The sequence below is a fragment of the Didymella exigua genome, assembly GCF_010094145.1.
Source record: "Didymella exigua CBS 183.55 unplaced genomic scaffold M421scaffold_35, whole genome shotgun sequence".
Taxonomy (NCBI): Eukaryota; Fungi; Ascomycota; class Dothideomycetes; order Pleosporales; family Didymellaceae; genus Didymella; species Didymella exigua.
The window spans coordinates 45440-68189 of record NW_022984809.1 but is presented as its reverse complement, the minus strand read 5'-3'; the positions used below and the strand labels follow the sequence as shown (position 1 = coordinate 68189).

The 22750-nt window shown below is 53.6% G+C and overlaps 8 protein-coding genes across 8 annotated transcripts; 5 read left to right on the top strand and 3 right to left on the bottom strand.

Annotated features, from left to right (window-relative positions):
• The first annotated feature begins 1124 nt into the window (after positions 1–1124).
• On the top strand, positions 1125–1614 carry M421DRAFT_270601 (uncharacterized protein). Its single transcript, XM_033588788.1, has one exon. It carries the CDS (start codon positions 1156–1158, stop codon positions 1459–1461), a length of 306 nt encoding a protein of 101 aa, XP_033445025.1. The 5' UTR covers positions 1125–1155; the 3' UTR covers positions 1462–1614.
• On the top strand, positions 1534–6938 carry M421DRAFT_424410 (uncharacterized protein). Its single transcript, XM_033593742.1, has 4 exons — positions 1534–3374; positions 3432–3502; positions 3553–5973; positions 6030–6938. Exons 1-4 carry the CDS (start codon positions 1768–1770, stop codon positions 6503–6505), a joined length of 4575 nt encoding a protein of 1524 aa, XP_033445024.1. The 5' UTR covers positions 1534–1767; the 3' UTR covers positions 6506–6938.
• Positions 6939–7487: 549 nt separating this feature from the next.
• Positions 7488–8586, bottom strand: M421DRAFT_95124 (uncharacterized protein; the record flags this gene model as incomplete). Its single annotated transcript, XM_033598275.1, has 4 exons — positions 7488–7670; positions 7761–8037; positions 8205–8379; positions 8433–8586. 4 exons carry the CDS (start codon positions 8584–8586, stop codon positions 7488–7490), a joined length of 789 nt encoding a protein of 262 aa, XP_033445023.1.
• Positions 8587–9570: 984 nt separating this feature from the next.
• On the bottom strand, positions 9571–12451 carry M421DRAFT_424409 (uncharacterized protein). The gene is made up of 2 exons (XM_033593741.1): positions 12102–12451; positions 9571–11994 (listed from the first exon to the last, which is right to left on the bottom strand). Exons 1-2 carry the CDS (start codon positions 12237–12239, stop codon positions 9835–9837), a joined length of 2298 nt encoding a protein of 765 aa, XP_033445022.1. The 5' UTR covers positions 12240–12451; the 3' UTR covers positions 9571–9834.
• A 1029-nt stretch (positions 12452–13480) lies between these two features.
• On the top strand, positions 13481–14611 carry M421DRAFT_103513 (uncharacterized protein; the record flags this gene model as incomplete). The annotated part of the gene is made up of 2 exons (XM_033586914.1): positions 13481–14380; positions 14558–14611. 2 exons carry the CDS (start codon positions 13481–13483, stop codon positions 14609–14611), a joined length of 954 nt encoding a protein of 317 aa, XP_033445021.1.
• A 782-nt stretch (positions 14612–15393) lies between these two features.
• Positions 15394–16794, top strand: M421DRAFT_71593 (uncharacterized protein; the record flags this gene model as incomplete). The annotated part of the gene is made up of 1 exon (XM_033596801.1): positions 15394–16794. One exon carries the CDS (start codon positions 15394–15396, stop codon positions 16792–16794), a length of 1401 nt encoding a protein of 466 aa, XP_033445020.1.
• Positions 16795–16943: 149 nt separating this feature from the next.
• Positions 16944–18814, top strand: M421DRAFT_270572 (MFS general substrate transporter). Its single transcript, XM_033588787.1, has 3 exons — positions 16944–17232; positions 17283–18289; positions 18337–18814. Exons 1-3 carry the CDS (start codon positions 17092–17094, stop codon positions 18695–18697), a joined length of 1509 nt encoding a protein of 502 aa, XP_033445019.1. The 5' UTR covers positions 16944–17091; the 3' UTR covers positions 18698–18814.
• M421DRAFT_424406 (uncharacterized protein) lies at positions 18692–22317 on the bottom strand. The gene has a single exon (XM_033593740.1). The coding sequence runs from the start codon at positions 22040–22042 to the stop codon at positions 18932–18934; it is 3111 nt and encodes a 1036-aa protein (XP_033445018.1). The 5' UTR covers positions 22043–22317; the 3' UTR covers positions 18692–18931.
• Positions 22318–22750: the final 433 nt, after the last annotated feature.

The following is a 22750-nucleotide window of genomic DNA, read 5'->3' as shown; positions in this document are numbered from 1 at the left end:
TCCACCGGAGCGGGCCCTCAAAAACCCCTCGGTGGCATGCAGGGCAAAGCAACAACCACTAGAGAAGTTGCCCAAGTTGTACAAACGCCTTGTCGATGAATGGAGGGGCACCGGGATAGCTGAGTACACGCCTTCTGAATGGCGAGTATGTCAATTAAAGTGGGGATTCCCAAGGATCTGATGCTTCTGGCGGTTAGTATGAGCTTCATGGGACATGAGGAGTGGATTAGCAATGCTTGGCGTGTAGAACAATTGGTCTCCTCCAATATGCGGGTTCAGTAACGATTCTTCAGTATGTAACTCTTAGCTCAGCTTCATACGCGGTTTGGCCCGTCAGCAGCGGACAACTGTTCAAGGCTCCGACATTATGTGGATAAGAGTGGACTGATGGATGCCACATCAGGCAAGGATTGGGTGTCCGCATTCTTGCGTGCAAGTACAGCGACGGGAGTCAGCCGTCCTGTAATCATTGAAATGGGTGGCTTAGACGTAGCCACAATAAATGGCGCAGTTTGCAAGTGCAGCCGAGCTCGACAGTCGTGCATTTGCGAGATTCCGCTGCATCGTGAGTCGCGCGCGCGAAAATGACAACCATTGGTATGACACGAGTATTCGTACTTTTTCTGTTCCATAGCATGTGAAATATGATGAGGATGCAACATGTATGAGCGCTGCTACACGAGTGTTGATGCAGGTGCAGAATATACAGATTGAGCGTGACTTTCAGGTGACAGGACGAAGGTAGACCACGTAATGACAAAGTGTCTTTGCGCCAACGTGTTCGAAACGATGATCAGCGATGAGGATGCTGTTCATCGTAGCGAGGCGGTGCATGCAAACAGCCAGGGACATCAATGGCACTCAAGCGGCCCAGGACGAGGGTGGAGGACGGAGATCGGGATCAAAAGCACCGACGAGCACATGATCAGCAGGCACGTGACTTGACGGCAAGATGGATCTCGAAAAAAAGCAAAAAAGGTACAAACGTGGCTAAAACAGTGTTAGTGGTACGAGCGATCCGTATGAATGCTACTGAAGTTTGGACAGAGATGAATGCCTGGGTTCTGGTGCTGCAAACAGTCGTGAGTCGCAATTCCGATCGGCTGTCCACGGTGGCTGCCGAGGGTCTGGAATCGGTGTGGATCTCAAATTGGCATGCGTGACGTCAAAAAGCAGACTGCCACGAGCACGAGGCTCCACGTCGGTCCTTTTCGGAAGTTTGGCGTTTGCGCTTCACGCAGAGCAGCAAGATCAGATCTCCTCACGCGCGGCTCCGGGCCCGCAAGAAGGGAGAATGTCAAGCAAGCGCGCGATGGAGCCAGCCCTGCGGAGAGTCACAGGAACCTCCAAGCGTTTCCGGGGCCCTTGTTCGGATCGCCGACACCGTCCGTATGCAGACCCAGACTGGCTGACGCAAGATCTCCGGCTTCTAACCGCATCAAAGCCGCCCCCAAGGGATGAGCTGGAAACAGACGGCTGATGGTACCTGCGCGAGGCGCTAACGTGAGCTGAAGTCCCCAACCATCCTCATCCCTCATGCTCTGTGTGCTGATTGCTGCCGCGGAAAATCCCACAGCCAGCCGTGATCGTCATCGTCGATTCCATGCTGGGCTCTGATTAGCCTAGCGTAGAGGCTTGAGACACTTGAACCTCGAGCTGGCGACGTCTGCGCTCTTCGGCCCTACTAATAACATGCCCGCGGACTGACAGAGTCGCGGCTGCTGGCTGGCTCTTGCCCAGATAGCGACAGTGGCAGACGGCCTTTCTATGTCTAAGCAGCCGAAGTCAATATTCACCGGAGCAACACCTTCATCGAGGAGTCCTGACGACCGCCGCCTCAGCACGCCCGAATATCACGAGGCCTTGAACCCACCGCCAGAGGGCCCGCGCCCTCCCCCGCTCGTCGAGCAGCCCTCCAGTGCACTTTTCCCGCCACCTGAACGCCCGTGGTCGCTGAAGAACCCGCTCGACATCTTCACCACCGCCCCGCAGCCCTCCTCTGCGCCCTTGTCTGGTGGTGAGGCATTCAAGGCCCCGCAGCACGTAACAACGCCGCCCGCCGTCTTCGGTATCAAGCGACCAGCGCCACGCACACGTGACGACGCGCCTACGACCGAGCGTCTGCACAAGCGACGTCGACTCCACGCTCGCGCACGTCACTCGCTCGACCTCTTCAACTGCGCCAGTAGTCGACCACTGCGCTTTGACGGACAGCCACCGTCTCCGCTGTTCTTTTCCTCCAGGCGCGCACGCCCGCTCTTGCCTGCGCGGTTTTCCAGCTCAGAGGCTGCTGCGAGGATGCTGAGCAAGACACAGGGCGAGGATGGCGGCATAAAGACAGTGACATTGGCTCGGGGCACCTTCAGTGGTCTGAGCCCACCTGCTACGACAGGTGTGACCAGCGGGAGGAGTTCCGAGCCGTCTGGCATGCCACGCATATCCTCGCCTGATGTGCGCGACCGTAACGACCCTCTCAAGCTCCTAGGGTCGGTCGGTGTGGTTGAACTGCTGGAATACGACACAAGACCTACTTTCATCGTCGACATTGGCGACTACGCCAACTACGCGCCCGACAGACCTGCGTTACAGATACTATTTGCCAACAATGCCTTACGCGCGAACGCATCGTTATGGGAAACTGTTACTGGGAAGCCGCCGGGGCGGCCTGCAGACGAAGCCTCATCACACGCTAGCAATCAATTTCGTGGATGGCTGTTGAGCACTGCATCACAGGGAGACGAGTGGGACGCAAATCCTACACCGGTCGAGCACGGCGGTATCGTATGGTCTTGCTATACACTAAGAAGACGTTTACGAATAGTTTCTGGAGCAACACCATCCATTACCACAGCCGAAATACCGTCTACGAGTGCGTCAGTCGAGTTTGCCATTCCCTCAGCATCTTCAGTGGGCCACCTTTCAGGGCGGAGCTTGGATACTGCAGCATCGCCAAATCAAGTCAGTGAGCGACACGACTACTTTGGCCCACCGGTAACACAGGAGAACAAAGAACCGAACTCGCTGAGCATTATGACACATAATCACATGAACAACACAATGACCAATGCTTCTAGCAATGATAGTGGGCCAAGATCACATCCCAAACACCTTACTTTATCCTCAATAGAGGACTCGTCCTTTACGAATGAGTGCGTTCTCAGGGCTCACAGTGCAGGCGACGTTGACTCCTTCCATAGAGAACCAAAAGCATCCCAGGACCACGATATGGGCTTCTTCGACTGGACTAGGCTAGCATTGTCGCCTTCTCTACCGAGACACATCCAATTCGCACGCTCGATAGACTGGGCGTCGACAGCACTAGGTCCCATTGAGTTCTGGTCGAATGATCTTAGGGCTATGTGCAATCTGATCATGTAAGTCTCTAGAGAAAGAATAGTAAGGTCTGTTGCGGATCGCTGACTAGGCTTCAGGGCGAGTCCTCACCCAGCTGCCATGTACTGGGGAGAGGAGCTCGTCGCTATCTACAACGAGGCATATATTGGCAAGTACTGGCATTGAAGGGCACGATGCTGTTGAACTGACTCGTTGCAGGACTGGCTGGCCAGAAACACCCTACCCTGATGGGACAGAGCTACAAAGTCGCTTGGGCAGAGATCTGGGACGAAGTTAAGGACGTCTTCCAGAACGCTCGCCTTACTGGTCAGGCCACGATGAAGGACGACGATTGCTTATTCATGAAGCGTAGTGGCTTTTTGGAGGAGACATACTTTTCGTGGTCCATCATCCCTATGGTTGGAGAAGATGGAACCGTAATGGGATTGTACAATCCAGCTTTCGAGAAAACTAGGAGAAAGATTGCAGAACGGCGAATGCTCACTCTTCGAGAGGTTGGCGAACGGACAGCAACAGCGAGAGACGTCAAAGGCTTCTGGGATCAAGTCCTAATTGCGTTGACTGAGAACGAGTTTGACACACCTTTCGTGATGCTCTACTCGGTGTCCGACGAAAGCGACAGCGACTCTTCATCTCTGCACTCGAGCAGTCTACTGGCCGCCAAGCACTGTTTCCTGGAAGGATCTCTCGGTGTACCAGGTGGACATCAAGCTGCTCCTGACCAAATCGATTTGAAGGAAGGCCACGAAGGTTTTGGTCCCGTCTTCCGCGAAGTTATGAAGACCGACAAGCCTGCCGTCATCAGCATTGGGTCAGGCGACCTACCTTCATCGATGATGGACGGTCTCGAGTGGCGCGGTTTCGGCGATGCCTGCCGAGATGTCGTGGTCTGCCCTATCCACCCCACCACGGGCGAAACGATCCTGGGATTCCTGGTCATGGGTGTCAATCCACGCAGGCCATACGATGACGACTACAATCTGTTTGTTCAACTCCTCAGTCGACAACTCGCGACTTCCCTGGCTTCAGTAGTCTTGTTCGAGGAGGAAATCAGAAGAGGCCAGAAAGCTGCGAAGCTGGCAGCAGAGGATCGGTACAACCTGTCCACACAGCTGGCAGCACGCACACAAGAAGCTCGAGAGAATGAGCTCAGATTTACGAGAATGGCGGAGTACTCACCTGCAGGCCTTTTCATCGCCGATCACGCAGGACGGATTACTTACTGCAACGACACATGGTTCGAAATTTCCCGTGTCCCAAAAGAACGGAACAAGACGGATAGATGGATAGATTACGTGAAAGAGGAGGATCAGAGCCTAATCCAGGAGCACTGGAAGCGCCTTGTTGAGAACACCGCACCGATCAACGTCGAATTCAGGTTCAAGGCACCATGGGAAGACCGCAACAACAATGCGACCAGTGATACCTGGGTACTTTTCAGTGCCTTCCCAGAGAAAGATGAAAGCGGGCAGCTGAAGAGTGTCTTTGGAAGCATCACAAACATCAGCCCTCAGAAGTGGGCCGAAGGCTTCCAGAAACGAAAGATGGAGGAAGCTGTCGAGCTCAAGAGGCAGCAAGAGAACTTCATCGATATCACGAGTCACGAGATGCGAAACCCGCTAAGCGCCATTCTGCAATGCGCTGATGAGATTTCAACAATTCTCGGCGATTTCAGGCAATCCGGTCTACAAAACATCGAACCTGGGATAGTGGCCGACTCGATTGATGCGGCACAGACAATTGCTTTATGCGCGCAGCATCAGAAGCGAATTGTCGATGATGTCCTGACACTGTCAAAACTCGACAGCGCGATGCTGATGGTGACTCCGGTGGATGCACAGCCTCTACAGGTCATCCAGCGTGCTCTCAAGATGTTCGAGGGTGAAGTGCAGACGGCCGGAATCCAGATGGAGTTCGTTCTGAGCGAGTCTTTCAAGAAGTTGAACATTGACTGGGTTAAGATCGATCCGTCTCGTGTGCTTCAAGTTCTGATCAATCTGACCACCAACGCCATCAAGTTCACATCGACCGAGGAGACGCGTACGATCACCGTCGTTCTCGCCGCTTCTACCAGTCGCCCATCGGCAAGCAAGTCACCCGCCGTCAGCTACTTCCCCATGAAGTCGAAGCGCATTGATCAGACCCTTGGTCCAGACTGGGGCGACGGTGAAGAGATCTTCCTCGAATTCCTTGTCCAAGACACAGGGCGAGGTCTTAGTGCCGGAGAGCTCAAGCTCCTCTTCCAGCGCTTCTCCCAGGCCAGTCCACGCACACACGTGCAGTATGGTGGATCAGGTCTTGGTCTTTTCATCTCTCGTGAGCTGACAGAACTACAAGGTGGCGAAATTGGAGTGTCGTCCCAGGCTGGCAAGGGCAGCACATTTGCATTTTACGTTAAAGGCCGCAGAAGCTCAGAGCCCAAGGAAGTCATCGACAGCGTCCCTGCCGCAGTAACGTTGTCTAGGAAAGTGTCGAACGCGCCAGAGAAGGGCCGCCCTGGGGCACCGAAGATCAAGGACTTCGCTACTCAAGCGACAGCACCAGCACCGCTAAAGGAGCTTGACAAGCCAAAACGACCGTACGCGCACCTTCGCGTGCTGATCGTCGAAGACAATCTCGGTACGCCGCATCCTCTGCATACTGATCGCCACGGCCGTATTACTAACACACTCCAGTCAACCAAAAAGTCCTCCAACGCCAGCTTACAAATCGTGGCATAACAACCACCGTTGCCAACCACGGCGGCGAAGCCATCGCCCTCCTGTCCAGTTCCTCCTACCACTCATCCTCCGGCCCCAACGCGCCCGACCTGGGCGTCGTGCTAATGGACAAAGAGATGCCCGTCATGGACGGGCTGGCCTGCACATCCAAGGTCCGGGAGATGGAGCGCAAAGGCGAGTTGAGGCGACATGTGCCGATCATCGCAGTCACGGCGAATGCAAGGAGTGAGCAGATTGCGACGCTGCTGGCGGCGGGTATGGATGATGTCGTCTCTAAGCCGTTCAGGATTGGCGAGCTGGTGCCGAAGATCGAGGAGCTGAATGCGAGATACTGCGAGAAGAGTGAGAGAGAGGTGCTGCAGAAGAAGACGCTGCAGGTCAACGACAGCGGGGTCGGCTTCACGGTGTCTAGCAAGTCTACGAGGAAGTAGAGTGGCGGGCATGGCTTCCATATGCAAGAAAGAGGCTTTTTGGTTAGGCTTCATGCGACATGCACGGTGTTCTGGCGTCTGATATGCAGGCAGTTAGAGGTGGCTGCGAGTTGTTCTTGCTTATGCGCATTTGAGATGACTGGGTCCGGAAAAGGAAATCAAGGATTGGTATGGCTCTGGGCATTTTGAGGTAATACCCTATGGTCATTCTGCATTCTTATTTAGGGTATAGGCTATTAGTTACGCATTGTAATGTCACCCAGCGTGGTGTGCGCCGAGGTAGGGGCTGGGTATCATGCAACGTCAAAAACACGTTGCTGCGACGAGAAGAGATTGAGAAATGTACGGTTTGGTGAAACATGACGAGTACACCCAAAAAGAGCCGCCGAAGGAAATGAGAACGCTGGAAATGGTCGTGAATTATAAGATGTCCCTATCCATTGTGAACAAAACATTTGTGACCCAAAACGACTAACCTGCACTCACTGCTTCAAGTATCACCCAATATTCGATCGCCATGGACCCTGTCCACATGATCGTGCATTTTATCTTTCCTAGGAAATGGTCTACCTCCCCTCTTGCTTCTCTTGCAGTCATCTACCGGACACCAGAACTGCTTTCTCGCCCCTGTGAACCCTTCGTGCACAGAATTGTGGTGGCGTTCGAGGTCAGGAAAGCGGCCCAGCGTGATGTGTTCGCAGCCGGGACTAGAGCACTGGTAAGTTCCGTCTGCGAACACATGGCCAACCATGGGCGAGCAATCTTGTTGTCTGTTTGACTCGAGCATATCCGAGCTGGACTTGGTTAGAATTGAGCTGCCTAGAATTGGCTTAGCTGCTTGTCGAGATGAGCGCTGCGGTTTCGTAACGTGATCTGGGAAAGACTGATGTGCAGCCGGGGTAACCTTATCTGCTAGAGGCTGCCATAAATAAGGCTGTGGGTGAGATCTGCGTGTCGCTATTAGCACACAAAGCATGGGCAATCAGCATGTGACGATAAGACGAGGCATGCCTCTCAGCGAGATCCATTGACGAAGAGGATTGGACAGTGTGAGCTGTCTCGATGCAGTAGTTGCATGCGAGATCGGACGTTGCATGGAAGGCATCCGCGATGAGCGAGAAGAGTAAGGCGACCCGTAACAAAGCGTTTGAATGTCTTTCTGATACTAGAGTTTGAGTTTAGCAGCAACTTCGGAAAACATCAAGATCCTCAGCTTAACTTGTAGCATGTTTTCTAATGATGATAGTTCTCTGACTGGCGCTGGGCGATGCGTTTCGATGCTACGACGCAATCGCATTTTGTGATTGCGATGACCTTCAGCAGCGACAGTGCTTGATTTTCGAAAGACTGTCGATTGTTTATAGCCTGCAATCGTTTTAGCAGCATATCGGGCTTCGAAAGCCGGACTGCCTGTGACGGTGTTCTGGCCTTCTGTATTCCGGGGGTGACCGGTCACGAAGTATACCCATGCAGGTATAGCTCGCTGGCTCTCCGAGAAGTGAATAGGCAGATGGGTTTCCTGAGGCAATGTCCTGAGCTGGTGGCTTTTCCGGCTATCCTTGGGTCCCTTCCACACGGTTGTGTCTGCTTAGCAATTGCTAAGGTCGGCCATGTTGCCGTGATCGTTGAGCAAGTCGTGATGCAGATGAAGTCTGCACAAAAAATGGAAACATCGAAATAAGCTGCAATTTATACGTACCTGACAGGAGGCGTTTCATAGCTGGATATTTGCGGTGGAAAGCTGTTCGGGTTGGGATAGTAACTCTCTGCTAGCATTGGCCAGTGTGGTGCAAAATCGGCAGTTGTCATTACTGTGATGTTGTAGTTCGATTGCATCATACTGTAGTGGGATGCGGTCGCTTGAGGCGTAATCCCTGTGCACATGTTTGAGCTGCAGGTGAGGTGAGACTGCGCTGGTCGCTCTTACAGTCATAGCTGGATATTGTAGGCGCAGTGTAGTTCTGACTCGAAGAAGTGCTTAACGAGAAGTTTGACGGGCTTGTTTCGGTTGCATCATTCATGCTAGGTTGGCCAAACCCCATGCATGGGTTATAGCTGGCGTTATTATCATCGTGATCCATGGCTGATCGAGGACAAAAAGGAGAAGAAGGTCTTGCAGAGGAGAGAGTAAGTCAACAAGGAGCGCACTTCCTGCGACGTCGCCAGGATTATCAACAATGCTCCATGAACTGCGGCAGGTGTGCCCTACCAAAAACCTCAGGCACATCCGCATGGGGCATCACAGGGCAATGCGACTGCACCAGTGCATGCACCTGGCCAATGATATATGCACAAAGCCCGAATCGACTGCTTGAGATTAACGGGTCACACATGCTGTTCAATTTACTGTGACTTGTCTTACGAAATCTTGTATACATATGCTCGGCTAGGATCCAGCCTCGTCTATGCATGTCACCCTGGTCATTTCTCGTGCTCCAATCATCAGGCGTACCGCTTTCTAGCCTCAGGCTGATATCTTAGAGCCTCTCACAGCCTTCAGTCACAGCTGGCGTGTGGAGAGGAGGCTGTGCGCACTGCCTCACCGTCCCATGCCAGACCGTGGTCGTCTGTCGCCACTGGCCTTCTCCGCACTCGATCGTTTGAGCAGGCTGTATACTTACCTCAGTGAAGTAACGGCCCATGGACACGGTATGGCACCTTTCTGGACACATGCACATACACAGCCCTGCAGTGCACCCTGGAGCTTACCGAATATCCCTCAATCCCATCTCCGCTGTTAACATCGTTTCCATTGGTCCGACTGCGCCGCACTCCACCGTCTTCCGTCAATATAAAGCTAGCGATGCGTGGCGCTGCGTTGGCCTGAGAGGCGTATCGTACTCATACACTGCACCATTACTATTCGTCCAATCAGCATGTCTAAACGCGTGTTCACGCCTACAGGGTGGTGTGCTCATGAATCTCTTGGTTGCGGTGTCAAACGTAGCTGACATAGGATCCTTCAGCATCTCTGGCAACAAAAGCCGGCTCCTCTATTGAAACCAGAATGGCACCGTGAGGTGAGCAAATTATGCCTCGAGTGGTGGGGGACAGTGGCGTAGTGGATGAGATATATACTTGTCATTATGATACTGCTATCCTGCTCTCTCAATACATATGAGATTACCGTACGGTCTTGGGGGTATATTCAACGTCCTCTCACGTCACAGGACCCTTTCTGCTGCCATACACTCATTCTTCTATCCAAAAATGATATGACGCTCTATGCAGTAACAATAGGAAATGATTAAAAGATAGTAGGATGTAGTAATCGCTGATAATTACAAGGAAAGAGAAACGAAGGTCATGCACAGGCTCGCCGACCTTGCCTAGACTTCAGCCACTGCGCGAGGTGGGCTACGGTCATTCAGCGCCTCACCCAAAGCCTCAGCATCATAGTCCACAACGACCACTTTGGTCGGTGTCTCGGGTATGCTGTCGAAGAAGCCCCAGATAGGACCGTTTTGGTTGACACCACTTGGCCTCAGCTTTGGCTTCGCAGGTCTCTTGGCAGCTGTGGCTTCGAGCGTGGTTGCTTTCGCGGTGTCTGTCGAGGATTGTGTCTGGCGCGACTCAGAGGAGGTAGGTCGTAGAGACGGTGATGCGGCAGGTGTTGTCAAGGTCGATGTTGGAGTTGCCCCCCACTTGCCAAAAAACCAGCCACCGGAGCTCTTGCCTGCAGGCGGCGCATCGCTCGTCCTTGAGCCCCGCTTCTGATTTGCGATTGTAGAATACAGGAAGGAGCGACTGTCGTTGCTGTCTGCCCTACCTTGCGAAAGGCTGCCGTGCGCGGTGGCTGTCCAGGGAGTGAGTTCAGGATCGACTGAGCCGGCGCCTTTAGGTGTTGAGAAGCGTGATCGATTCGACATTAGGAGTTGTGCAGGCCGAGACTGTAATGTATGTATGTCCATACCAGAAATTGAAATGAGCGATTCGTGAGATGCGTGACGACGTAGCGCAGGTCGTGTACGCGCGATAGGTGATTGTAGGTCATTGTCAGTTTCAGGTTCGTCTGGTGAAGTGACCAGGGCGTTTTCAGATGAGAAGATAGAAGAGTCCTCGTTCTCTTCGGGTATCGCGGCCTGAGGTTCAAGGTGCATCGAGGGACTCGTAGAAAGGGCGAAGGTGTCGTTGATATATGAGTTGGCTGGGCTGCTGGCGGCAGAAATCACAGCATGAGCAGCACTTTTAGTGGTCATGGCGATTGGGCTACTAGCGCTGCGAAATGTGGACAGCATCGCAGGTGGCTTCAGACTTCGAGATCTGCTCCTTCGGTGATGACGAGGCTCAGCATCTGGGTCGAAAGAGAAGTCATTGGACTTCGCAGGTCCAAACATGGGAGAGCGTATGTCAATCGAGTCAGGAGGACTGGTAGGTCTGGAGGAGTCGTAGGCTGCGTCACTGAACACACGGTCGTACATAGAGCCACGATGCGAATCAGAGACCGGTGAGCTTGGTAGAGAACCAGGACCAAGTGTTGTTGCCTGTGACCAGCGGTGGGAGTTGGGCACAGTCACAGAAGTCTGGGACAGAATGGTGGCGGTTGAGTTTCGTTTGAGAGATGGTGCAGGGTCGAAGTGGCCAGATGTGAGGCTGAAGCGCTTCTTCTTGCTGTGTCGTCTTTGCGCTGTGACCTTGGGTAGATTCTTGCTCGACTTCGATCCATGGTAGTGGTGGTGTATGTGCAGCTCCTGGCCTCCAACTGGCTCGACAATCTCATTCTCCAGGTCAACCTCCTTGTCAAGTGTCGATCCAGGAACTTCTTGAACTGGTGACGTCGAGATAGGCTGGTGTATCCTCAGCTGATCCCGTAATCGTTCAACTTCTTCGTTAGAATTGACTAGCATTTCGCGTAGTTCCAGAATGCCATGTTGCAGGTTTGCGTTATCCAGTAGTATGTCCTTGACGAAGTGAGAGACGACAGTACTGCCACCCTTCTCCTGGCCAGCTTTTGCTTTGAGACGTGCTGCCGCTGAGCTCAGCTCGCCCTCGACTGCCATCCTCCTCTCCATACGTGTAACAACCTCGACATGACGTTCCCTTTCGTCGCGAGCCTCCCGTTCGATGCGGTCGATTTGGTCCTGCAGGTCGCCAAGCGTTCGTTCGGCCTTTTGCCAGCGTTGTATGGCCGTGCGCTCCTCAATTGTCTTGGTGTCGAAATTGTGCTGTAGTCGCGACTGCTCTCGCTCCAGATCGAATAGTTGGGCCTCCAGCAGTTGTGTGCGTGCTGCTAGAGAAGCCAACCGTTGCAGTTCCTCCTCGGTCGAGCGCAGCGTGTCCTGTAAGGCCTGGATCTGGGCGTCCGAGCCGCATATTGACTCGTTCAGCTGCTCGAGCTGGTCCAGGAGATTGCGATTCTCTTTGATCGTCTGCGCATTCTTGGCCTCGAGCTCCAGTTTCTCGCTCTCCAGGCGCTCGATGTTGGCCATCATCTGCCGGCGCTCGCGCTCCGAGTCGGCGACGTAGGCTTCATGGCGGACGAGCAGGGCCTGCAGGGCAAAGGTCAGCGGCATGGCGCGAAGGTGAGGGTAGCCGCTCAGCGGAGCAGCAGCCAGGCGAGGACAGCAGGGCGGCGAGCATGTGAGAGTGGACATACTTGACCGAGCTGTGCAGCCTTGGAGACATCTCGTTCGAGACCCTCAAGCAGACGGCCGTTATGGGCGAGGAAGGCACAGTCGCTGCTACCACAGCAACAGCGCGGCCCAGGAATGTAGCCCGCGCTGCCGGTTGACATGCGTGCTGTTGTGTTACGCGGGGCTAACTGGGCAGTAGTAGCCAGGTTTGGGTGCTTATAGTAGATGTTGGATGCGATGCGGTGAGGTAGGCGGTGGTGGGCATAGTACTCGAGTGCACAGCTATAGATTCAAAGGCAGCGCACAAAACAGGTGGTAGGTGTGTTGAGTGTTGAGCGCCCGCTGCCCCAACGCGCGTGAAGTTTGCTTTGCGTTCCTGAGTGATGCATGCAAAGGGTGGGCCATCAACAAACCATGTGGACATCAGCCATGCCGCGGTATCCCTGTCTGCTCCCTCCCCGCGCATCGATCCGAAAACAAGGAGAATGCGAATGGCTGACAAGCGCCGAGACTTGTCGTCTCTGTTATCGGCAGTCTCCATGTGACATTGTGACCACTGGCCACGAGCGGCCGCCGCGCCCACACCATTTGGTTGTCCAGCTTCGTCTCGTTGCAGAGCAGACGTCACCGGCGCACATGAGCACCCCTCGCCCGTTGTCGGGGCTAGTGGGAAATTGCGTCTGATTTCGCGATTCTCACCCGGAAAAGGACGATGAGGCTTGGCTGCTGGCTGCAACAACAACATCACTGAGAACTCGGCAACGAACTGCGAGATGTGTAAGTATAGAAGAAAGAGGTGAGTTCTGCTTGATGAGAACTTTCTATAGAGTCGTTACTTCGTCTATCCACTGCTTGGTCCTCTCGATCTCTCGAAATATCATGCCCCCTAAACAGCTCAGAGACTGGTATCAGCGCAACGAGCCTCGCCTTTTCCAACTCGCCAACTGCACAGCCTCACAGCCTCGAGCACTGGGTACGCTCCACTATTCAGGATAAGTGTCTCCCAAAAAGCCCACACACCTCGGGAGAGCGCATCGTCTCTGAACCTATGGGACCAGATCAGAGAAGCGCGGCCAGCTGTGCGCTACACCGTCTACGCTGGCCTCGGACTGATAGCCACTGCTGAGACAACGTTCCGGTTCAGTGCCATTAGGGCCAAGTACTTTCCATTGAAGGTTGCTGAGGAGCAAGAGGAGGCTGCGCGGCTTCTAAGAGACGTCAGGGTAGCGATCAAGGGCTCCAGAGCTGTCTAGTTACGCAGATATGATCGATACTACGGTGTATACGTCTGGGGCGCTGGCCATGGCGGTCTTGATGGGCTGTAGGAGCGAGCGTGAAGTGCTTGATTTTATTCGTTTCAAATTTCCACTCTACAGTATCATCAACGGCCGAATTTAACAAGATGACGGACGTTGAACTGGGAAAGGAGAGAGACGAATATCCAGCTCTCGCCAGGTGGATTGCTCAAGACCCGGATGACGACCCGTTGGTGTTTCGAAAGTTCGCCAGGCTGAGCGCGCGTGGTCTGCTGCATTTGCAGGCCCGATTGGTGGACATTGAGGCGCAGCCAGATGCGTTGGACGAGGAAGCGCGAAATGCGCAGTCGATGGACGTTCAGGAAGCACTCCAACGTTGGGAGACTTTATCTGAAGACGCCAGAATAGACAAGACCGTTGAGAAAGAGCTGTTGCGAACGATTGGGGAAAGCTACGGGTTTTTGAAAGAGTACCCTAAGTCCAGTGCCTTGCTTGATAGCTTCACGATCGATACTGGAGCTGACTTACCGGAGACGAACTTCTGTCTCTGCGATCGCAGGTTGCGCAGCTTGATAAGCTGGAATCGTGTGCTTGAGGTGTACAAAGACTTTCTGAAAGGAGCGGCGCTGGGCGCAACGGCGGAGAAACCTCTTGACCTCATCTCGGGTCGCGCGAGCGAGTTTCTGGACTCCAAGTTGGATCTTGTCACACTGCAGAAGCCGGTGGAAACCGACCATCTCTCGCGTTTATTGCGCGAGAACTGGATTTTCAAGAAGCGCAACGTCTCCAATTCGCTTGACCAAACAGCCCTGTACAGAAATTCCCATATCGCTCGGACCGTGGCTACTTTGGACCTGATCCTCGCCGCGGTCCTCCTTATCGGCGCGATTGTTACGCTGTACATTGTCTCGAGTCCGGGAGCAAAGCTTGGCCTCGTATCCATGTTCACCCTTCTCTTTGCCGCAAGCATCGCCTTGTGCACCAACGCCAAAAGAGCGGAGGTCTTCGCCGCAACAGCTGCGTACGCAGCGGTCCTTGTGGTATTCGTCAGCGGTGATTTGGACGGGAGCAAAAGCTATCAATGCCTCATTCAGCTTGAGGGTGGTCTTTTCAAGCTCGTCTGTCCTGACTGAGCCGAAAGACTTTGAGGGGAGTTCGAGTCTTTTATGCAGTAAAAGGCGACCCGAGCGTCGACGCCATGTACTTTGAATGGTCCTCTACAGTCAATCCTGGCCTTCGCGTCTCCGATTGGCCGTAAAAGCAGGGCGAAGGAGTGATACTGATGTGAGCGCCTGCACTCTGTAGAAGACATGCAGACTGTTCGAAAAAGAGAAGCACAAACCTGGAGGTCGTATGTTGGTCACGCTGACTCTACGAAAGATTGTTCACCTTGATGCAAGGCCAAAGCAGGCAACTGATTGAGAACCTGCATCAATTGGCAGAAGACAGTGTTACTTGAGATGCATGTTGGATCTCGCGTCTTATTGGCGTCGGGCATCGTTACGGGGTACCATTACACAGGCTAGCACGAGGCTGCGGGTTCAAGGGCGCACATTGATGATTCATAGGACACTGTAAGCGCGTATCTTGAAGGTCAAAGTTATCTTGCAGACGTGTGTTGCTAGTTCGAGACGCGAGCTGGCTCGTGTGACGCGTGAAGCAAACGCGCTAGAGTGACCCTTCTCTTTCGCTGCCTAACTTGATTCGGCGTGCCTGTGCATAAGACTCAGCGAACGCCGGTGCCGGCGTCGATGATAAGCAAGAGGGCTCCCCCGCAACTTGACATTGGGATTACAAGCAGCACATGATGGAAGGAGGATACTTTGATCAACATGCGCCTGCTCAATCGGTTGCGGTGGACGACATGCCTTGGCTTTCTGACTTCATTGCCGACCCCGCAACTGAAGATTGGCTAGACAATTTTCCTCATTTCGCACCGGATTCTGCAGCCGATGGCAGCAACGCAACAATCAGCCCTTTCGAGTACGATTTCACAAACCTTGGTACCCTGAATACTGGCAATGGTTACACAACTGTGCCACATGATGTTGTCCCGGATATGGCAGCGCCCCTGTCCGTACTGCTGCAGCAGGTCCAGCATGAGCGCAATTCGGAATCTGTACAGCAGCGGAGGTCGCTTCCACGGAAACGAAGCACATACTTCAAACGCAGCGCAGGGAAATCGAGCCCCATACCAATCATGACGCCCGAGAGAACGCACAGCGAACCACAATCACTTGCAATGCAAAGATGGCAGGATTCACCACCGCAGAACGAAGCAGCTTCTTTGTCGGCTATCTGTTCCGCGTTGGAGCATCCTATGGCAAATGGAACGCCAAACAGCCCCTGGACGCCCAACTTTGACGCCTTCCGCACTTACCGAACGCCTCCTTCTTTGACCAGTGTGGCCAGCAGTGTGTCTTCGCGGCACTCTGCTGACTCAAGCCGCTCAGCAGCATCTGGGACATCAAAACGATCTCGTGTTACCAAGAAGACGAGGAAGCCGAAGGCTATTCGAAAAGAGACCAACCCGGAAGACCGTATCTTTAAGTGCACTTTCTGCTGCGATACCTTCAAACACAAATATGACTGGGCACGACATGAGCAGTCACTACATCTTAGCACGACAGAGTGGCAGTGTGCACCCCATGGTGGCGCCGTTGTTCTGTCGACCGGAAGAGCACATTGCGCCTATTGTAGTGCACTAGACCCAACCACCGAACATCTCGAACAGCACAACCACAGTGCTTGTCATACCGAGCAGGGTACGCCACGATCTTTTCGGCGGAAGGATCACCTCGTACAACATCTTCGACTGTTCCATGGAATCGAAACGCTTCCGCTTGTCGACGACTGGAAAGCAAATCTGCCACCCATAAGCTCACGGTGTGGCTTTTGCGATACAAAGTTGGGCAGCTGGGACGAACGTGTCAACCATCTGGCTGCACACTATCGTCAGGGAAAGACAATGGCCGACTGGACTGGCGATCATGGATTTGATGCCGCCACTTCGGCTCGCGTTGCTTGCGCTCTGCCACCGTATTTACTTGCAGATGACTCCAGAAGTCTTGTGCCATTCTCTGCAACCGATCCTGCGTCGAGAGATCACTTCAATCAGATGCTCTCCTTGCTCGATCAGGAAGGCTTGCTTTCGCCACAAGAACCGAACCAGAACGGCGCTTCTGGGTCAAACAACATGGTGCTCCCAAAGTTGGTGGAAGACGATACTCCTTATATGTTCGCGGATGTCTTGGCTCAGCATCTCAGTCAGTTTGCGCGCAACAACATCATGAAGGGCATAATGCCGACAGATGAGATGTTCCAAAGGGAAGCAAGACGAGTTGCTTTCGGCGACGAAGACGGCTGGAACCAGACACTGGCTGACAATCGAGAGTGGCTAAAGAGCTGGAAGCAACAAGAAGACTGGCTCAGCCAAGCTGCGCAGCTGAGCCTCCATTGAATTTTGTCTTATTGACGTTTCCGTCTCGTGGGAGAGATGAACTACATTTTCGCGACCATAAAGACACGTTCAACGGCATACTATCTAATGATATTGATACGTCAGTCACGCAAGACCAAACCTTCATCTAACGTTATCTTGCGCACCTTCCAAATCTACAAGGCGTACTGTCCAAGGCGGAAGGCGTGAGCGTGCACATCACTCGAATGCTTGATATCTCTCCATTAGGTAAAGCTCCAGATCTGCAGGGCGTGGCTGCAGGGCGTGACTAGCGTTGGTGCGCCGACTTCGCAACCGATGAACTCGCCTTCAAGAATACCGGCTCAGTGTTCCACAGCATTCGCGTGCCACACTTGCAGAAGTCACCCCAACATGCTGGGTGCGGCGCTGACACCCAGCCACTCCAATGTGCCGCAATACGGCTTTGCATTCTCAAAGGTAAGTGGGCTATAGTCATGATGTTCGTACGACAGGGTCTAATCTCCCAGCGCCGGAAACAGCTAGTCCTCACCACAGGCCTCATAATAGCATTCAACAGCACGCTCGGCTCCTCACTCCCCTCCGGCGCCAAATCTGCGATACTGCAGGACTTCAATCTCGACCCTTCTACAAGCAAGTTTGTCCTCTTGAATTCTCTCTACCAAGTTGGATTCGCAGTATCGCCGTTGTTCTTTGCTCCTCTGAGCGAGCACTTCGGTCGCAGACCGCTGCTGGCGGGCAGCTTCACTTCCTATGCTATCTGGACACTGTGCTGCGCCATCGCGCCATCATTTACCGCCCTGGTCGTATTCAGGCTTCTTGCGGGTCTGAGTGCTGCGGTGCCGAACACGGTTGTCGCAGGTCTATTGGCTGATGTATACGAAGGCCCAGTAGCGAGGGGTCAAGCTGTCGCCGCTTTTCTGTTTGTTGCTGCGTGTGGACCTTTGGTAGGACCGCTTATCTCGGGATTCACATCTGTGCATCTGGGATGGCGGTGGACGTTCTGGGTCGGCTTGATGATAGCGGGGGTTGGACTTCCGTTCGTCTGGTGCCTGCCGGAGACGTATGCTACTGTTATCGCGCGAGAAGTGTCTGAGAAATCCGCGGCAGACGTGCCGAAAGCTACTCTGAGGAAGCATGTGTCTAGCTTGGGCATCACGCTGAAGAGGCCGTGGCTTATGATGGTGAGCGAGCCGATTCTGCTGCTTACTGCTTTGTATCTGGCTCTGGTGTATTCTATGCAATATCTCTTCTTCCAAAGCAATCCCATTGTGTATGGCGGGATCTACGGTCTGAGAGAGGATCTGGTTGGTCTCTCGTACATCCCAAGTATGTTTCGGCTACCAGATACCATTGTCACGTTGCTGACGAAGACAGTGTTGATTGGAGTGGCATGCGGCTCCCTCATCGCCCACTGCTTCGGTGTGTTGTACAAAAGAGCAGAGCAGCAGGGCCAGAGCTGGGCTAAAGTCTCCGAATATCGCCGATTGCCACTGGCTTGCATTGGAGCGCCATGGTAAGTGGATGACGTCTATTGCCGAGTCATGGCTGACCATGTTGAAGCATTCCTATTGCACTTCTCCTACTAGGCTTCACGGCCGATCGATCGATTCCCCCAGTCGCACCCATGATCTTGTCCGGCTTCTTCTTCGGTTTTGGATATATCCTCGTCTTCTTTGCCATGATATTATATCTATCGGACACATACAAACGCTACGCCGCTTCTGCACAAGCTGCTGCCAGTACGACGCGATCTCTTGTAGCGGTCGGTCTGCCGTTTGCTGCATCGTCACTTTATCAAGGCCTAGGTGTTAGATGGGCAGGAAGCACCTTGGCAATTGCATCTGGAGTGATGGCAATCATCCCTTTCATGTTTCTACTTTTCCGCAAGAAGTTGAAGGCAGAGAGCGTGTTTGCGGGCTGAGTCGAATAGAAATAATTGAACAGCCGTAGTCATGTATTGATCAAAGTATGGGTATCGTCTCCAAGATATGCATACCCTCCCCCCGCTTGACCAGTGTCCCAAAACCATGCCACCTAAAGTACCAAACCGGAAAAATATATATACACGGTAGGTTATTTCCCAGAGTGCCCCACAATTTTTACCAAGACGCCACTCAATAGATCCCGAGAACGTACAAGAAAAAAGGGCTTCGACTTAGTCGCTGTCCAGGTCGATGATATCGTGGACAACAGATGATTTCGACCTCTCTGCCGTCGGTGCTGCTGCAGGAGTAGGGTCGGGGGTATCGCGATCCGAAACACCGTTGGGATCTCTTTCCTCTAGCTTCGGCTTCCAGGATCCATCTTGGCTGACTATGATGGCTCTTGTATCCAACAGGCCCTTCAGCTCGAGCACTTTGCGTACTTCAACCAAGAAGCCGTCCATGACAAGTGATGTCGGTCGCGCGTCAGCTTTGCAGATTGGGCAGCGCCATTGGTCAGCCGCTGTGACATCGCCCTTTTTTGGTCGGGTTTCGAGATAGGTGTCGAGGTCGAAACACTCGTTATGGAGACATGCTTTGCCTCTAACGGGCGTATCGCATATCCTCGAAGCGCTAAAGGGGTCGCGCAAATTAATGGCTATAGTGCTCTCCAACAGAACAATGTCGTCGTCGTCCGTAGCCCGGTGCGAAAGCTTACGCATGATATCGCTGACTACATCCTTGGCAGCGAGAGTCTCGTTCCTGCAGTGCTCTCTGATCGACGTTTTGGTAATAACTCCAAGGTACTCAACTGCCATCAGGTAATTTCGAAAGGTGGTATCAGTGGAATTGCTCATGACTGACACCTCCAGGATGTTCTCGCCCTTTTTGATGAGCCCTGTGAGGTCGATGGGTAGGTCTTTCCCATTGTAGAGCTTCTTGCGCAATTGCAACGGGACATCATTCAGAGAAAAGTACGAATATGGTACCCAACTGTTATCTGCTACAGCCCAATCCTCATCTCTCGGTGACGTTTCAGCTGGCCACTTGACACACCGCAAGCGAATCATCTTTTGGTTCTCGTCGATGAGTCTGGTATCTGCAGCGCCTGGGGCAGTGGACATTGCACTAGCAATGACATCCATTTCCCTCGCTGAAAATGTAAAGGATAATTTCTCGACGGCGGTATTCGCGCTTTTGAGTCTTTGAGGCTTGTGGACGAAACCTTGCCAGAAGTAGTAGGATGGCAAAGCCAGGTTTGCTACCAGTAGGACAGGGCTGCGAAGGTGAGCTTGGTGGAGACCAAAGCGAAAAGGGGCAGGAACTCGCTGCTGGGGTTGTATGAGGCCAGGCCGAGGAAGCAACGCTGTGGAACCTTGGCGAAATTGCGACTGTAGATGCGTCTGCGTCTGCGATGCTGGGAGAGGGGACGCCATGGGACGCGGCTGGAGACGACGAGCCAATGCCAAATCTGCGGGGCCAGGTGTAGCGCGGGGTCGTTGCTGTGGATGTACTTTTGGCTGGGTGTGTGGCTGTTGTTGATTCAGGCGAGGTGAAGCTGGATTGAATGGCTGATACCCTCGTCTTTGTAACGACGCCTCGAACATGTTCGTGACTTGAATGAAGTCGTGTTTCCAGCTTCGCAACTCGGAATCTGCCTGTTTGCGACCTCCCAGTTCGCCCGCTGCTCTCTGCTGTTCGAATACTGATTGCGCTCTGTTGAAGACGCTCAGAGCCTGGTCTTCGAAATGACCTTTCTCAGGAATGTGAGGGTGACGTCCCCACAGGACACGAATGATTGATCTGAAGAGAAGACGTTGAAATGTCAATGACGTGATCGCGCAGCTGGCAAACTCACGTGGGATTGGCGGGACCCTCCTTCTCTCACTTGCTTGCCTTAAAGCTCCGACGTTGGCTGAGTAAGTGACAAACCCCACAAATTCACGTTCTGCATGCTGATATCTCATAGGCCATGTCGAGGCAAGATACTCAACAGGAAACGGGAAGGTACAGAAGAAGGCCAGGACAGTCGGCGACAGTTGCATGTTGTCATCGAGCACTTCCCGAATGAGCGAATGCGCTACATACAGGTTGCCATTGCGCTGTAAAGTCAGAGGGAGATCTTGCGGCGAATAAGACATTATACAATAGAACTGATGCAGAGTCAGATAAGCCCAATCAAGACCCCTCACTGCTTCTTCCAGAACCTGCAGGCGTATTGCATCCGTGCGATTGCGAAGCGTGACTGGGTATTTAGCTTTGAGGGATATCAGCTCCTGTTCGCAGTTGTCAACTGTATACCAGGCATCATGGTGGGACGCATGCCATTGTGAAGGTAGAACAGGAGTGGGTTGCGCGAACTGCAAAGTACTCGGAAGAATCCCAAACGGCTGTGCATTGAGTTGTGGACTGTCGTACGTTTGACGCGCTGGTGCATTCTGCACAAAGGAGTCTTGTACTGGAGATGTATTGCTGCGCGAGCTCGGAAGATGGCCGGAGTGTTGTCTCGTCTGTGTGAGTTGATGGGATGCCATCTGCCTATTCATCATCTGGCCGCGGGAAGGACTACGACCTGGCGCTTGACCTAGTGAATGGCTCCTGTGCTGAGCATGAGGTGCTGAGGGCCGTCGCGGGAACTCTGGAAAGGTGAACAGCCCCGAAGGTGGCATCACTGTAGGCGTACTTGCTGGGACCTGTGAAGTATCGACACGCGCTCTTATCTCCACGGGCGTTGAGCCTTCCTCCGCTGGTCGCTTTTGTGGAGAGAGGTCTTGTCTAGTAGGACTCCTGACAGCCGTTGCTGGAGCTGGACTGGAGGCGCCCGGTGACTGGAAATGCGCAATATCAAACCCGTCAATGTTCACTGACTGCCTTCTTCCTAGCTCGTGAATCGGTAAGCCTCTATTGTGCGCGTCCTCTTCACTTGGTGTAGGTGAAGGGAGTACAGTGACATCCAGATTGCCATGACTGCGACTCTGTGTACGGTCTGTGACGATGTTGGCGAGCTGTGGCGACGTCGAGTTCGAAGACGGTAGTCGCTCAGGTAAGGGTGCAGTTGTGAGGCTGTTCCCGAAAGTAGCTGTCCCGGTCGCATGCCGCTGGTCGACAGCTTCTGGTAGCGGGTATTTTCTGGGCCTCCCTCTCTTCCGTTTGAAAGAGGATGCAGGGTTTGGCGTGAGGATTGAAGGCGAATGAGGAATTGACGGCATAAGAGGAGCATGGTCGACTGCGCCAGTCATCCACGATTTCATGTGCTTTCTGCCCAGCGCAAGGTTCAACGTGCTTGCAGTCGCATCGGCGTCATAAACGTCGCCCGATGCACTGGAGCGTGCACCGGCGGTCATACTTGCTCAGCGAAGGATCTCCCTAGACGAGAAGCGCCGTGGTGGGTTTGCGCCTGTTGGGGCGTGGACTGGCGAGCGAGACGCCGTTCCCAGGTATCGCGACGGATGCGGGAAGTGCATATCCACGAGAGCTTATCGGCAGTCTATGAGCATACCAGAACAGGCACGACAAACGGTTCTATCTGCTGATGCTGCGTCACTGGCTGCAGTTGAGTAGGAAGGCGCGTTGAACGGCCGTAGATAAAGTGGAAGGTGCGGGGGTCTCTGGGGAAAGTTCGCGAATTGCAATGCAAGACATTCACAACGACTTGTCGTCGCTTCCGCGGCGGCGCTAACGAGGCAGGAGCGGCTGTGGAACAAGCTACAGCAGGAGCGGCCATGCCATGCAGCATTGTCGACCTGCATGGCTCAGGACGAGAACAACGGCGACTGCCAGCTGCCAGAAGGAAATGCGTGCAGCGGGAAAGCCATGTCCATTGTCCGGTGCTGCCCGTGGAGCCAGTCTGCGCGTCCTACGTACCACAGCAATAGATTAATTTGGTGAGGGGAGCGCTGCTGCACCACCCTCGCTCAGTGGCTGGACGCAAGCTCGCCGCCCGCGTCCAAGAATAGGGCGCCAGACGTGCCACGATACAGGCCAAAGCCGCACCACCTGATTATACTTTTGGCCACAGCTGTCCTTTGCACGTTTCGAACAACGGCGCACTC

Bases quoted from the DNA above. Each gene is read 5' to 3' on its own strand.
- M421DRAFT_270601 (XM_033588788.1), top strand. From the start codon at position 1,156: ATGCGTGACGTCAAAAAGCAGACTGCCACGAGCACGAGGCTCCACGTC.
- M421DRAFT_424410 (XM_033593742.1), top strand. From the start codon at position 1,768: ATGTCTAAGCAGCCGAAGTCAATATTCACCGGAGCAACACCTTCATCG. The intron at 3,375-3,431 runs GTAAGTCTCTAG...ACTAGGCTTCAG, and splicing joins GCTATGTGCAATCTGATCAT to GGCGAGTCCTCACCCAGCTG. The intron at 3,503-3,552 runs GCAAGTACTGGC...GACTCGTTGCAG, and splicing joins CTACAACGAGGCATATATTG to GACTGGCTGGCCAGAAACAC.
- M421DRAFT_424409 (XM_033593741.1), bottom strand. From the start codon at position 12,239: ATGTCAACCGGCAGCGCGGGCTACATTCCTGGGCCGCGCTGTTGCTGT. The intron at 11,995-12,101 runs GTATGTCCACTC...TTTGCCCTGCAG, and splicing joins AGGCTGCACAGCTCGGTCAA to GCCCTGCTCGTCCGCCATGA.
- M421DRAFT_270572 (XM_033588787.1), top strand. From the start codon at position 17,092: ATGAACTCGCCTTCAAGAATACCGGCTCAGTGTTCCACAGCATTCGCG. The intron at 17,233-17,282 runs GTAAGTGGGCTA...CTAATCTCCCAG, and splicing joins ACGGCTTTGCATTCTCAAAG to CGCCGGAAACAGCTAGTCCT. The intron at 18,290-18,336 runs GTAAGTGGATGA...ACCATGTTGAAG, and splicing joins GCTTGCATTGGAGCGCCATG to CATTCCTATTGCACTTCTCC.
- M421DRAFT_424406 (XM_033593740.1), bottom strand. From the start codon at position 22,042: ATGACCGCCGGTGCACGCTCCAGTGCATCGGGCGACGTTTATGACGCC.